Below are 15,201 nucleotides of genomic sequence, written 5' to 3' on the forward strand. Positions count from 1 at the left end.
GAGGACCTTGGTGGGACGCGACATTATCTATCTCACATATCTCCTGGATCATCATGATCGCTCCTCAGAATTCGTAAAACGAGACCCAACAAAAAGACAATGTGGAAATACGTCTTGCTGCCATCTCTCCTGGCTACCAGGGCTGTTTCCACGGCCCTCGGAAAGCGGGACAGCGGGAATATCTACACAGGCGGAGACCTGTCGGGGTGCGGTCGGCCCGCCAACATCTCGTCGTCCCTCCCGCACTTGGTCACGAGCGGCGGCATGGTGCGGACCTACACCGTGCACCTACCGAGTAACTACTCATCAACACAACAATACCCGGTCCTGGTGGGCTATCACGGCCACCCTGGCATCGGCCTGTTTCTGGAACTGGACAGCCGGCTAGACGAGTTCGCGCCCGACAAGATCGTTGTTTACCCCAACGGCGTCGACCAGGCCTGGGCGGGCGCCAACTACTCGAAAGCGACGGTCCCGCAGGACCTGCAGTTCACCGCGGACCTGCTGGCCGACCTGCGGACGCGCTACTGCGTCGACAGCGCGCGCGTCTACGCGACGGGTATGTCCAACGGCGCCGGCTTCGTCGGGGCCCTCGCTTGCAACGATACGGTCGGAGGCGAGTTCGCAGCTTTCGCGCCCGTCGCGGGGGCCTACTACACCGATGCTCACGGCCCCGATGGCGACGGGTGCAAGCCCGCGCGGGACCTGACGCCCACCCTGGAGTTTCATGGTGGAGCCGATGAGAGCGTGTTCTACGACGGCGGGCAGGGTGAAGGCGGATACGAGCCCCCGATCGCCGACTGGTAAATAATCTCTTCCACTCAGTGTCTCTGATTTACTTGCATGTCTGTCTTCGATCATGCCTGATATTTCTCCAGGCTCTCGTGGTGGGCGGACCGCAACGGCTGCCAGACGCCGCCGGAACAACAGGACAGCTTCAACAACACGATGCACCACCTGAAGTGGACGTGCCGGGGTGCACAGGGGGCCCTGCAGCACTACAAGGTTGACACAATGAGTATGAGTTCCCGCGAGATCCCCTTGTCTAATTCGATATGTACATGGTACTGACAGCCCTTTTACTACGGCAGAGCATGTCTGGCCGTCCACCGATCCTAACTTCTCGCAGTTGGCGGCGGGCGATGTCCCCACGCACATCCAAGCCAGCGAGCTCATGCAGGTCTTCTTCCGCAGTTATACGAGACCCGCGGCCCCTGAAACGAAGGGTAATGCATCGTCTCCGGTGGCTAGATCTTCTTCTTGTAGAGTTAGCCATCTGTACCCCGGCTTCTTGGTAGCTTTCAGCGCTGCTTTGATGGTACATCTCATGTAACATACTATTTTCAGGGGGTCATGACCGAGCGAATGACAGACAACGCTATTAACTCAGATTCTCCTGACCTCCCCCAAGGGCTCGGATGGAAACAGTTTGGACTAGGCCTTTGTAGCGTGGAACATGTGTTTTCCCCCAGCATTAGACGAAGAGTCAACTGTCGAAACCATCTTGCCCAAGTGTGGACTGATTCTGCGAGCCAAGGAGGGAATGTCTTGGGTATAGGACCAAAGTTCATCCGAACTCACTGCGTCGCAGAATAGGCCTGCCAAGCGCGTCTAGCCTTTTAATTGCTTGCATATACGTAACTCAAATACCTTGGCCAATTGATCCCCATTGCCTGCTTGCTATATAATGGCCCGGCTACCCCGTCCACGGGTATACTGCCTCCAGCCCGACATGGAGTCGAAGTCTCATACAGAAGGGCCTTTTTGAGGCTTATTCTGATAGACTCTCTAACTACATATTTCCCCTGACTGTCATGATGGCCGACTCGACCTGCGTGGGATCGGCGGGGATGGCGGGGGTGCCCGTGGTGGTTGTCTGGTGCGGGAATCCCGGAAGCCTGCATAAGTGTGTCGCATTCTGTAATCTCGCGGCCCCCTAGTCCACTAGACCCCGGTAAAGTTTATCTAGAGTGGTCATTTATGCAACTGGGTGGCTGGACACGGTCGGGTGTCTCTCCTATCTGGCAGCGGGATATAAACCAAGATTGGACCCCCCCGTTGTCTCGGGGGTTGTCAGTCAGTCTCCACGCATCCTACCTGCTGGATCCGTGCCAAAGACCGGTCAAGAAGTCTCTGTCATTTTCCCAGTGCTTCAAGTCAATCGTTCGCGATGGTTGGAGTTAATCTATCACTCCGGCTGGCATCTTATGCCGCCGTGCTTGGGCAGGTCATTCCAGGTGTGGTTTCTGCTCCTGCAGATGAGCCCTCCACCGCCGCACTGGCCTACCCCAAGCAGAAAGGTCCTGGCTATGACTACACCGACTTCGAGACCAACCAGACCGTCCGCGCCGCGGCCGTAGTCGAGCAGTTCCGGTTCGCATGGAACGCCTACTACACCCAGGCCTTCCCCACGACTCGCTGCGGCCGCTGTACGGCAACTACTCCGACGACCGCAACGGCTGGGGGCGCCACGGCCGTCGACGGGCTGGACACGGCCATCATCATGGAGCAGACGGATATCGTCAACACGATCCTGGACTACATTCCCACCATCGACTTCACCAAGACCAACACCCCGGAGCCTAGCGTCGTCAGCCTCTTTGAGACCAACATCCGCTATCTCGGCGGCATGTTGTCCTCGTACGATTTGCTCAAGGGGCCGTTCAGCCACTTGAAGGTCAACACCACCAAGGTCGAGACGCTGCTGATCCAGGCCAAAACATTGGCCGACACGTTGAAGTTCGCCTTCAACACGACCTCGGGAATCCCCGTGGGCTCCCTCTTCATCGAGAACCGCACCTTCAGCGACGCCGCCAAGATGGCTGACGGCACCCAGACGGCCGGCCTGGCCGAGATGGGTACCCTCGTGCTCGAGTGGCAGCACCTCTCGGACCTCACTGGCGACCCCCAGTACGGCGAGCTGGCCCAGAAGACCGAGAGCTACTGGCTGACGCCCTCGTCCGAGGTCTGGCCCGGCCTGACGGGCGGCAACTTCAGCGTCGAGACGGGCGCGATCCTGGACCAGTACGGCGGCTGGGTCTCGGGCAACGATTCGGCCTACGAGTACCTGGTCAAGATGTACGTTTACGACCCGGAGAAGTACGCCAAGTACGGAGAGCGCTTCACTTTGGCCGCCGACTCGACCATTGCGCACCTCCTGTCGCACCCGACATCGCGCCCGGACCTCACCATGGCGACGGCCTTCAGCGGCACACAACAAGTCAACTACTCCGAATCGCTCGCCTGCTTCATCGGCAGCGCCTTCATCCTTGGCAGCACGGCCCTCGACCGCCCAGACTGGCTGCCCTACGGCCTGAACTTCAGCGAATGGTGCGCCAACGGGTACCGGCAGACCGCGGCGGGCATCGGCCCGGCCCTGTACCTCTGGGACGTGGAACAGCTCAAAACCAACCCCGAGTACGCCAACCAGACGGCCTACTACGAGCGGGCCGGCTACTACCTGCAGGACTACTACACAGCGGCCGGTCAGGCCCCCGAGGCCGTCGAGAGCTGGTACTACGCGCACCAGTGGACGGGCGACGCGTACTGGCGCGACGTGGCCTGGGCCTACACCCTGGCCCAGAACCGCACCATGCGCGTGCCGGGTGGGTTCGGGTCCATCAGCAATGTCCTGAAGGAGGACGGCGGCGGCATCCGGGGAAGCATCATGCAGAGCTTCATGCTGGCCGAGACGCTCAAGTACCAGTACCTCATCCAGGCGGAGAACAAGGGCGAGTGGGACGTTGGGTTCGATAAGGCGCCGGGCAGCGGCGAGCATAAGAATTACTTTGTGTACAATACCGAGGCCCACCCGTTCAAGGTCCAGGCCAAGACGCCCGTGTAGGGTTTCCTTTTCTGGACCGACTCGGCTGACTACTGCGAAGTCACGAGAAGTGGTCACGCACTTACTTACCAAGTAGTAGATAGGCTGAATTAACTCTAATATTAATGAGACCAGCATATGATGAACTCTGTTCGAATTTCTCGCCGACCTTCCCTTACGATCCGAGTCTCCATCTCGGAGTTAACCTACACGATACGGAGTCCAACTGACTCATCTAGAATATCCACATGGGGCCAAGTGAACCTTAATAGACTGCAACTTCCTAATTTAAGGCTGGGTAACTCTCCGGTGGGAGTGCTACAACCAAAATAGGGACATACTTGAGAGAAACCACTACCGGGAAGAGCGTCAATACTGGAGTGACGCTGGGTACCAGAGTTATAACACGATATAAGAACAACCCTGAGCTTGCTAGCCCCCAACCGAACCGTGATTGAATAACGCCGAGTAAAATGGAAACTATCAAACTACACTTGTTGCATCATAGCCAGTATGCGGCTGACTCACCATGGACCATCCTCGTCATAATCATCGCTAAAGTCGTCGTAGTCATCTTGATACTGGAACTTGAAACCCGTTTCTTGGAAGTGCTCGTGCTGGGGGTGCAGGATGCCATGATGCGGAATGCATTTGTAGTAAAGCATGAAGGGGCCCGGATTTCGCTCCGCCTTACAGAACCAACGCAATCCTCGACAGGGCTGTTGAAAAACTGATTAGCACTCTGACCTTTGTAATATCATGGAAGTGGCGGTATAGCTCAGGGGCAACTAAATACATACCGTAAACCACCCGCCACACCTGTCTTGGACTTCGAGGAACGACCCCCAGCCGCGCTCAATCTCGTGAAACTCGTCGTCCCATGCTTGGCGCTCGGTCATCGGGCCGCTCTTCACACCCCGTTGGCTATCTTTCTGCCGTTCCCATTTTGTATGGCTTTTCGGCTCCAGCGCGGCCAGGTATTCGTCGGGGACCCCGCCTTGGAAGCGCCAAAGTTTCAGGGGCGATCAGCGCTCGCCGCCCACCTCCGCCGTGACCCATATGTCTGCACCGCGGTGCAGCAGGAGCCGGCCGATATCCGGTGCGGTCCAGGGTGTTCGATTCATGCATGCCCAGATGAGCGGCGTCCATCCATCGACGTCGGGAGCGTTGATATTGACCTTGGAAAGTTCGATAAGCATCTTGAAATCGGATATCCAGTGGCTGGTTGCCGCCGCATAATGCAATGTCGTGCGGCCAAGCTTGTCGGGTTTGTTGAAGTCGGCGTTGTGTCGCCGCAGCAGGGACCAGGGCACGAAGTTCTCCGTGCTCTCCGAAAGCGTCGACTCGATGAAGAAACGTATGGCCTGGACTGGGCTTGCATATGATTAAGTATATAAAAGAACATGTCAATCAATGCCATCGCGGGCCAGCCCTTAGAGACCCCACTTCCTCCAACTCAGAAAGCACTTCCGGCAGCAATGGAGTCTCGGCTACCCAAAGAAACTTCCGTCAAACTACACAAGATTTATTTACGAGATCGCTAACTCTTAGCCTGAAGAAGATCGAACAGAAGCGTTTTGCTGCTTCGGGGAGTAAAGACGAATAGATGCTAGACAGACGTGCTGGGACCCTGATTCCGAATGTCGTGCAGCTGAGCTAGTCGTTCTTGGTCGCTCCTTGAACAGAGGCGGGATTTTCGCTTGCCGTCCGTGCTTATACCCAAGGCAACTCCTTGAATAACTTCTTGATTACCCTTTCATCGCGAATCTGTTCCTGCTCCTCGTTGCTCCAGAACCTTGACTGGTACTTGCGCGTATTCTTTATTCTCTTGATATGTTTCTTCGCTCTCCGCTCAGCCGCAGCCGCCTTTTGCTCTGCTATGAGCTTCTCCCGTTCAAGCGGAATCGTGGGAGCGATGTGGTACGGAGATCTCGCAATCTCTTCGAACAGACGGACCATGTCACCCCAGCTCTCTTGCATGCCCTTTCGGGCGGCCCTGGCTGCCAGAAGTAGAAGAGCTCATAACGTAAAGTTTGCATCGTTTCCGCCATTGTGCAACCGGCTGTAGGGGCAGTCCAGCTCGGTCAGGAGCTCCCCGAGTTTTAGCATGAAATACGGGAGGACGTGGCCAGTGATTCTGAATGTATCGAGGCAGCACTCAATTTTCCTGTGAAAGCCTAGCCCCGAAAGTATATGAGTTTCGTGCCTGATATCATGTCCAACAAGGATAACGTCGCGGCCGTGGGGGATGAGACTACTGATCTGGTGAGCCATGTCACTGGTGCTGATCAAAATGGAATTCCCGAACAGGAATTTCTGTGTTGCTCTCTCGAAGTAGTCCGCTGATCCAGTGACCAGGTTAGACGTGGAAATCATCTTTGAAGGCTCGATGGAGCTGAGATCTCTCGTGTCCAAAATGGCGAGCCCGACTTGTGTTTCCGCATCTTCGGGGAGTTCCTCCTTGAACAGAAGGGTATTCTCGAAGTCGATCCCTACGAGAACAACATCTCGCTGCCGCACAGATGCATCTCGTGAGAAGCCAAATATGTCAAGGAGAACCCGCAAGCCGTCTTTGGCAATGTGGTAATAAGGCCTGTGTGGCCCCGGTCTCTGGTCGACTGGATTCATGCTTGCTCCCAAGAGCCGCGTGTGACGTTCGTGTGACGTTGGACGTAACGCGTGGGAGTCTGGGTGTAAGTCCCACGTTGCAAATTGACAAGGCAACGAGTTTTGAGATGCGGTGCTTGTGTTCGTGTCACGGCATTGAAGGCGCTGCCCTTGAGATGGCGTGGAACGTACTGTCTCCTATCCGGCCCCTGAGAGCGAGCGCCAATCTTTCAGTTGGCTCGGTCGCAATTGTTGAGCTATTGTTTCTACAGCCCAGAAGGAATTGAATTGAAAGGCTTTATTGCGTTGAATCAGAAAGTTGAACTATGCTTATGTAGGGAGGAAATGGAGAAAGCAAACAGGCGGGAAATGCCCCTTTCTCCAGTGTTCAACAGCCAACCCCACTTTGCGGCCTTTGGCGTTGACGATGAGGATGCATACTTTGATGGGAGAGTTCAGTTGCAATTGACCTCGTTTGACTGAGAGCTTAAGTTTTGACAGTGTCGCGGCCGTTTCCGTCAATGGGCCACCAAAAACACTTGGAGAAACATTTTGCTCCCCAGAGCACCCATATATACAGAAACACTAGATTCATCCCTCTGCAGTCTTGATGACATTCTCCCCGATACCCTTTCCATAGCCTCAGCGATACTCAGGCTCTTTGCGCCAAAGTGGTATTCAAGCACATAACATTTTTCGCCCATGTTGCCCGCCAGAGCCCATACCCTCCTGCTCAAAGGAAATCCTCAGCCTTCTCCCATTCGGCCTGCCCTTCCACAACCTTAACATCAGTCCTCCAAGCTGGCAGATGTCTCAGCCACGGAATCCGTCTCGGTACCTCAACAAACAGGACCTCCTTGCCCCCATACGCGACGCAGAAAGAGTGCCAGCTCCGCTCGAAGCGGGATGGCGGCACCTTGCGTAGCGCATCAGGCACCGTGGCCGCCGTATCGTAATCCACATAGCCCTCGGTGGCGGCAGTGACGACCCTGAACCGCTCCATGCTCGTCCAACGCTTGGCTCCGAGATGACGCAGGCGACTGCAGAAGTGGTCTTCGGCCTTTTGATCTGCCAAGCGATGGTACGTATCCTCGAAGCGATCCAGCTCGAGGTAGTCGAAGTCAACGAGGGTGGCGTCCTCCAGTGCGAGGATCTCCCTGGACCCTTGCTTGGGATAGCAGAACACATGAATATGTGTAGCCGTGAAGGTGACTCTTGGGGCGTCTGCCGAGCTTGTGTTGAGAAAGTATGGCTTTGCGCTTTCATAAGGTGTGGGGGCATCGGGATCGTAACGATGTTTTGTGCCATAGACATCAATGTCCAAGAAATCCAGGACGCCCCAAATAATGCCTGGGCCATTCGGCACGGGGAAGTGATGATACCATGTGACTGTGTAGCTCTCGTATTCCATCGCCAGCGAACTGCGTTCAAAAGCACATTGTTGTCAGCATGCCCCTCTATCTGCAGCGTTTGAGATTGGCAAGACCTACATCAAGAGAATCAAGAATATCGCAAACGCAATCTTCTTGGCGAACACAACAGCCTAGCGTGAGGGGGATTGCACCGGGTCGATGGACCCTTTTTTCGGAAGGGGACGGAATGAACTTCATGGCTAGGAGATGCGCAAACCAGACCAAGCCGTGTGTGTGAGTATGAGTGGGTGGTGGTGGTTTCGAGCGGTGATGCGCAAGAATAGACGAATCGCTATGTCCGAATACAGAAAGTGATGGGCACCTTGTCTTGACTTGGATAAGAAATATGGGAGGGAGTGATATAATATTGTTTCTTCGATGGGATATGTGCCGCGAGAGTGATACCAGTTGAACCACAAATGATGACACATGTCAAGTTGGTTCGGGATGTGAACTGTGCCACAGGAACACTTGGTACCCCCTCCGTTAGGCACCTAAATACACACCGGCGGGATGTGAGGTTGCTTGCGTTCCATAGTCACATTACACTGCGATTATAATTAACGCCTGTAGCACGTACCGCGTAATCGCTTCGCTATTCCATCGGATAAATATCTGTTAAATTAAATGCGAGATATTAACTAGCTGACTATTAATAAAGTAACCCTTAAAAGTAAAACATGCTAACCGTAAGATTTATTCGATATTAATATAAAACCGACGTTTTATAAATAATATTATTCTAAGCGACCTTATAAATATAATCGAAAATAAACCTTAATTAAAGCGATTTTATTAATTAAGTAATAATTTTTCTTAGCTTTAAAAATTATTACTATATTCGTATTTATCGCACGGTAAAAAGCGTTAAATAATATATAAAGTGTTAATTAAAAGAAGAAAAAAAAGGATAAAAGAGAAAAGCATTAACGTGGTTTATTACCGAGTCGCCTATATTACTAAGTCGCCCACTTTTCTATTCGACCTATTTTATTAAACTTTAATACGTAATAACTTTATAATTATAATGCTTAATTTATTTTAAGAAAAGCGAATTATTTTAATAATTTAAATAATACGAAACCTTTTAAACTATTTAAATTAAAAAGCACGCTGCCGCTACGTACGACGTCTTATATAAAACTTTACGCGACCGAATACACGGCCGAATTTTACGACGCGATACCCGAAATTTATAATATAAATTAAATTTAATTAAAAAAGGTGTTTCGTAATTATATAATCGATTTAAATACTCGAGGAATGCCTCCTAATTTTAGTATTGTGGGAGATATAGCTAATCTTTTTTACCGCGTCGCGCGGCGGCGATCGCGTCGGTAAGCACTGGGTTAAGCGCTTTATCGATCGAAACCCGGACCTTAAAACCCGAATAAACCGTTAATACGATTATTAAAAAGCTTTTTATAAAAATATAGGTATTATTTTCGGCTAGTTTAAGTTAATCGCGAATATTAAGGCTAAATACGGTATTTTAAACGAAAATATATAAAATTTCGACGAGACCGGTTTTATAATAAACATAATCGGGTTAATACTCGTCGTAATACGCGCCGATTAGCGTGGGAAGGCGAAGTCGGTTTAACCTAGTAATCGGGAATGGCCGACGGCGATTAAATACATTAATTCGTAAAGCTAATATATCCCGCCGTTTTTAATCGTTTAAAACTAATATTACCTAGCGAACTAAGCTACCGAATACGACTTACCGGGTAATTAAATAATTAAACCGACTTCGAATAATTAAATAAATAATAAAACAGGCCTAGATTAAATTAAATACTTCGATAAATATATTAAATCGCGAACGAAGGGTTTATATCGCCTTTTAATCCTCGACGGCTACGAGACTTATATTTCGGCCGAATTTAAAGTATACTATAAAAATAACGGCATTATTACGCTTAATATACCTCTTTATTTTTTTTATTTTCTTTTTATTATTAAATATAGTATTTTATTCGCTTTTAAAACGCGCGTATTCGAAGGAAATCGAGTTATTTATTAAAGCCTTAATAAATTATATTACGAAGCTCGAGTTTTTTATCGCGTTTAAAGCTATATATTTCGCTAACGTGGTTTATTATTAAGTGGCCTGTATTATTAAGTGGTTCACCTTTATTACTTCTTAATACTTTTAAAAGTTATTTTAACCACGATATTTTAAATTAATTAAAACTATTCCCTATCCGAATCGCTATTTAATTCTATATTTTTTCACATGTTCGCGTATTATAACCTATTTAGCCGTAAATACTACAACGCCTGCCGCCCGTCGCGCGCCGCTTTAATAAACTACTATTTTCGCCTTCGTCGGTCGCTGGACGCTTCCCTTTTGCCTTCTCGTCCTGCAGCCTTCGAGATTCCTTAATTGTAAAGGTTTTTTTAAGCTGGACTCGCGATTTTTAGCTCTCCGGCGCTTCAAAAGGGCCAAATTAGCCTTTTTAAAATACGTATCCGATTATATATAAAAATTATTTTATAAGCTATTTTAATTATACCCTTCGCTATTTAATTTACCGTATTTAAAATCGGCGTCGAAGAGCTTTTTTAATAAGTAAATATCCTTTTTTAATATAAATAAAATACTTAGTTATTTATTAAGGGTTAAATAGCGTTTAAGGGTTATAGGTACTAACCGTTTTCGGACGGGATGGGCCAGGTGTAAACGTCCGGAGATACATATTTAACTTATTAATTACTTTATTCGGGTTATAAGGTATTAAGCCGGATATGTTAAATTTAAATTTAATATTAGTTTCTATGAAAATAGCGAAATATACAGCTTTAAACGCGATAAAGAACTCGAACTTCGTGATATAGTTTATTAAGGCCTTAATAAATAGCTCGATTTCCTTCGAATAAGCACGCTTTAAAGGCGAATAAAATACTATATCGAAAAGTTAAAGCAGGTGCGATAAATAAGGAGATATATTAATAATAATAATATCGTTATTTTAATAATATACCTCGAATTCGGCCGAAATATAGCTCTCGTGGCCGTCGAGAATTAGGAGGCGGTAGCGACTTTTCGTTTATAATTTAATATATTTATTAAAGTATTTAATTTAGTCTAAGCTTATTTTATTATTAGTTTATTTATTAAAAATCGGTTTAATTATTTAATCGCCCGGTAAACTATTTTCGCGCGATTAGTTCACGAGGTAATATTAATTTTAAACGATTAAAAAAAGCGGAATACACTAGCTTTACGAATTAATACATTTAATCGCCGTCGACTATTCCCGATTGCCAAGCTAAACCGACTTCGCCTTCCTACGCCGATCGGCGCGTATTACGACGAAAATTAACCCGATTATATTTATTATAAAGCCGGTCTCGTCGAAATTCTATATATCTTCGTTTAAAATACCGTATTTAGCCTTTATATTCGCGATTAGCCTAAACTAGCCGGAAATAACGTTCGAATTTTTATAAAAGGCCCTTTAATAATCGTATCGACGATTTATTTTAATTTTAAGGTCTAGGTTACGGTTAATAAATCGCCTAACCTAGTGCTTGCCGACACGTTCGCCGCCAGCGACGCGGTAAGGAAATTGGCTATATTTTTTACACTAGCGATCTTAGGAGATATTCCGCGGGTATTTAAATTAATTATATATTTATAAAGCACCTCTTTTTATTCGTATTTAATTTATACCGTAGGTATTAAATATCGCGTCGTAAAGTTCGGCCGTAGATTCGGTAATATAAAATAGTTTTAGGAACGTCGTATACTTTTGCAGCATCTCTTTTACTTAATAGATTTAAGGGCTTTCGTGTCGCTTAAATAATTAAACCGATCCGGTCTTCTTAAATTAAATTAAGCATTAACGTAATCCACGGTCTAATTAAACACACGGTTTAATTAAACACTTTTTAAGCCTCGTATAACGAAATATAAATTAATTCCACTATAACGCATTTAATATATTAAAATTAATCGGAATCCTCCTTTTTAAATACTTTTATATTATTTTAATAGGTACGCGTATTATACCCGGGCTCCCCGTAAATTCTATAGCGTCGCGGGCGCGTCTTAAGCCTTTTCGTACGATTACTACTCCGGCGCGATTTATCCTGTAATTGTTTATTAACGTCCCTTTAAGACTGCAGGTTTTTTTAGTTTATATACGAAGTGATTCTTTATCCTATAGCCGTTTTTTTTTATACGGCGGCGCCGGCTAAGTATTTTATTTACCTTTTATAATGCGGTTATTTTACCCTTTAAAAAAGCGAGCCGGTATATTATTTACGTTATACTTTTCGTAATTTAATTAAGTTTAGCTAAAATCGATATCGGAGAGCTATTTTAATGCCGTACGATACGGTTTCGAACGTATTCGGTTTAAAATTAAGTTTTAATCGAGTTATTTAAAGTCTTTAATTCTTAAAGAATAGGTAAGCTAAAAGACGTCCCCGGAGGTGTTAAAGTACGTAGCTTTATATTTAACTGTAAAATAACATATTTCGGATCGTACGGAACGAGTCCTGTCCCTCGAAAGCCTCCTTGTATATTCGAAACGGTGAAAATCGCCTGGAATGCTTTTAAAAACGCTGGTAGGAAGTTCTCTTTTAAGATATGGGTAATATGCGCCCGCATAAGACTTTTAATTTCTTTCCTGTACGCCTTTTTTAACGCACGAAAACAGCCGACATTAAGAGGCTAGAGCTTATGCGACGAATAAAAGGCATATAGAGTATAATAATCGAGTTCTTTTTATAGTAAAACTTGAAAGCTGTCGAGTGGTAGCTCTTATAACCGTTAAAGATTAATAGGCGGTAAGTACTTTTCGTACGAGATTTCGTGTGTTTATTAAAGTGTTAAATCTAGTCTTCGCTTCTTTTATTCGTGGTCCAGCTATTTTTAGTAATTGCGATTACCTAGTTTTTTCGGCAATGGGCTGTTTTCGTACTAGGAAAAGAGGTGCGTTTTCCTAGCAAAGATAATGTACGGAGGGATGGCGTAACCGTATAATTTAATGCCCTGGATTACTATAACCTATTCCCGGTTCCCTTATTATATTACCTTAGGCCTTCCGCGTTAATCGGAGGTGGTTACGATTATTTCGGACGAGATTTAATTTATAAAAAACCCGGTCTCGTTAAAATTATATATATCCTTTTTTTAAATTTTATATTTATTAATTATATTCCGTATAAAAGTAAACTACGCGCGATACGCGTCGGGATTTTCGTAAAGGACTCTTTAATAATCGATTCTTCGGTTAAAACGCGTCCGGAGATCTAGTTATCGTCGTACGAAATTAAAGGCTTAGTTAACGCCGACGCGTTCCGCGTCGCGTAGATTAAATAATCGATTCGCTATATTTTTAATACTATTTATTTAAGGCGGAAACGATCGCGAATTTAAATTAATTATATATTATACGATTAATTACTTTTCGAAATTTGTAAGCTTCTACGTTAGCGATTACGTATCTCGTCGTAAAATATTACCGCGACGCCGGTAACGTAAGGTTATATGGGGGACATTATATATTCGCGCTGCGGCTCGTACGCGTAATGTAGGGTTTTTTAAAGCGCTTGGAGCGTTAATTGTATATCGTTCTCTTTTTATTAATTTATTATCGTGGGTAATAAAAATATAAGGCATAAAATATAAGTTGTACGAAATTAAAAGAAAGTGTTTAATTAGACCGTGTGTTTAATTAAACCGTGGATTACGTTATAATTATAAAGTTATTACGCGTTAAAGTTTAATAAAGGTCGAGAAGTAGTAAGGGTGGACCACTTAATAATACGGACCACTTAATAGTAAACCACGTTATTTTTACGGAAATTAATATTAAATTTAAATTTAGCGTATCCGGTTTAATACCTTATAACCCGGACGAGGTAATTAATAAACTAAATATACGTTTTTAAACGTTTATATTTATCTCGTCGCGTTTAAAGATAATTAACACTTATAACCTTTAAACGTTATTTAACCCGTAATAAACGACTAAATATTTTATTTATATTAAAAAACTCTCTAATACCGATTTTAAATATAATAAACTAAATAACGAAAAGTATAACGTGGTTTACTATTACGCGACGTATATTACTTAACGACGTATTTAAATTTAATTTTAATATAATTACACTTTAACGCGTAATACCTCTATAATTATAATGCCTAATTAATCCTAAAAAATCGGATAGTTTCTATAATTTAAACGACACGAAACGGACCGAATTAAATAAGCTAAAAAGCAGTAATAAAAGCTTATAATATACACGAATTAACTTTACGCTATCGAATCCACGGCCGAATTTTAAAACGTAAAATCCGACCGAAACGACGTAAACTAAATCCAATTAAAAGGAGGTACTTCGCAAGCATATAATTAATCTAGATATCCAAGGGATGCCTCCCGATCTTGCTGGTGTAAAAGATATGGCCAATCTCCTCACCGCGTCGCGCGGCGGCGACCGCGTCGGTAAGCACTAGGTTAGGCGCTTTATCGATCGTAACCCGGACCTAAAGATTAAAATAAATCGTCGGTACGATTACTAAAGGGCTCTTTGCGAAAATTTTAAAGTTATTTTCGGCTGGTTTACACTAGTCGCGAATATAAAAGCGAAATACGGGATTATCGACGAAGATATTTAAAATTTCGACGAGACCGGCTTTATAATAAATATAATCGGGTTAATATTCGTCGTAATACGCGCCGAGCGGTATAAAAAAGCGAAGTCGGTTTAGTTTAATAATTAAAAGTAAGTAACGGCGATTAAATATATTAATTCGTAAGGCTAATATATTTCGCCGTTTTTAATTATTTAAAGTTAATATTACCTCGCGAATTAGTCCCGCGAAACCGATTTACCGGGCGACTAAGTGATTAAGCCGACTTTTAATAGCTAGATTAATAACGAGATAAGCTTAAATTAAATTAAACACTTCGATAAACATATTAAAACGTAGACGAAAGTTCCCACCGCCTCCTAATTATCGATAACTACGAGAGCTATATTTCGACCGAATTCGAAGTATATTACTAAGATAATAATATTATTATACTCGGTATGCCTCTTTATTTATTTTATTTACTCTAGCTATTCGATGTAACACTTTATTTAGTTTTAAAGCGTGCTTATTTAAAAGAAATCGAGCTGTTTATTAAAGCTTCGATAAATTACATCACGAAGCTTAAGTTCTTTATCGCTTTTAAGGCCGCGTATTTCGCTGTTTTTACGGGAAATAATATTAAATTTAAATTTAACGTTTTTAATTTAATCCCTTATAATCTCAACGAGGTAATTAATAAACTAAATATACGTCTCCGGACGCCTACACTTAACCTATCCCGTCCGGGGACGGCTAATACC

At 45.4% G+C, this 15,201-nt stretch overlaps 6 protein-coding genes across 6 annotated transcripts; 2 read left to right on the forward strand and 4 right to left on the reverse strand.

Moving 5' to 3' along the window:
* Nucleotides 1-99: 99 nt before the first annotated feature.
* On the forward strand, nt 100-1,333 carry PG997_002515 (uncharacterized protein; the record flags this gene model as incomplete). The annotated part of the gene is made up of 3 exons (XM_066806830.1): nt 100-803; nt 879-1,018; nt 1,092-1,333. The coding sequence occupies 3 exons, from the start codon at nt 100-102 to the stop codon at nt 1,331-1,333; spliced, it is 1,086 nt and encodes a 361-aa protein (XP_066670448.1).
* An 837-nt stretch (nt 1,334-2,170) lies between these two features.
* PG997_002516 (uncharacterized protein) lies at nt 2,171-3,844 on the forward strand (the record flags this gene model as incomplete). The annotated part of the gene is made up of 1 exon (XM_066806831.1): nt 2,171-3,844. The coding sequence occupies one exon, from the start codon at nt 2,171-2,173 to the stop codon at nt 3,842-3,844; it is 1,674 nt and encodes a 557-aa protein (XP_066670449.1).
* Nucleotides 3,845-4,347: 503 nt separating this feature from the next.
* On the reverse strand, nt 4,348-4,722 carry PG997_002517 (uncharacterized protein; the record flags this gene model as incomplete). The annotated part of the gene is made up of 2 exons (XM_066806832.1): nt 4,348-4,542; nt 4,624-4,722. 2 exons carry the CDS (start codon nt 4,720-4,722, stop codon nt 4,348-4,350), a joined length of 294 nt encoding a protein of 97 aa, XP_066670450.1.
* A 126-nt stretch (nt 4,723-4,848) lies between these two features.
* Nucleotides 4,849-5,803, reverse strand: PG997_002518 (uncharacterized protein; the record flags this gene model as incomplete). The annotated part of the gene is made up of 2 exons (XM_066806833.1): nt 4,849-5,166; nt 5,576-5,803. 2 exons carry the CDS (start codon nt 5,801-5,803, stop codon nt 4,849-4,851), a joined length of 546 nt encoding a protein of 181 aa, XP_066670451.1.
* A 39-nt stretch (nt 5,804-5,842) lies between these two features.
* Nucleotides 5,843-6,451, reverse strand: PG997_002519 (uncharacterized protein; the record flags this gene model as incomplete). Its single annotated transcript, XM_066806834.1, has 1 exon — nt 5,843-6,451. The coding sequence occupies one exon, from the start codon at nt 6,449-6,451 to the stop codon at nt 5,843-5,845; it is 609 nt and encodes a 202-aa protein (XP_066670452.1).
* A 712-nt stretch (nt 6,452-7,163) lies between these two features.
* Nucleotides 7,164-7,841, reverse strand: PG997_002520 (uncharacterized protein; the record flags this gene model as incomplete). Its single annotated transcript, XM_066806835.1, has 1 exon — nt 7,164-7,841. The coding sequence occupies one exon, from the start codon at nt 7,839-7,841 to the stop codon at nt 7,164-7,166; it is 678 nt and encodes a 225-aa protein (XP_066670453.1).
* Nucleotides 7,842-15,201: the final 7,360 nt, after the last annotated feature.

The sequence above is a fragment of the Apiospora hydei genome, assembly GCF_038363865.1.
Source record: "Apiospora hydei strain CBS 114990 chromosome Unknown utg000004l_segment0_segment0, whole genome shotgun sequence".
In the NCBI taxonomy this organism is placed as follows: domain Eukaryota; kingdom Fungi; phylum Ascomycota; class Sordariomycetes; order Amphisphaeriales; family Apiosporaceae; genus Apiospora; species Apiospora hydei.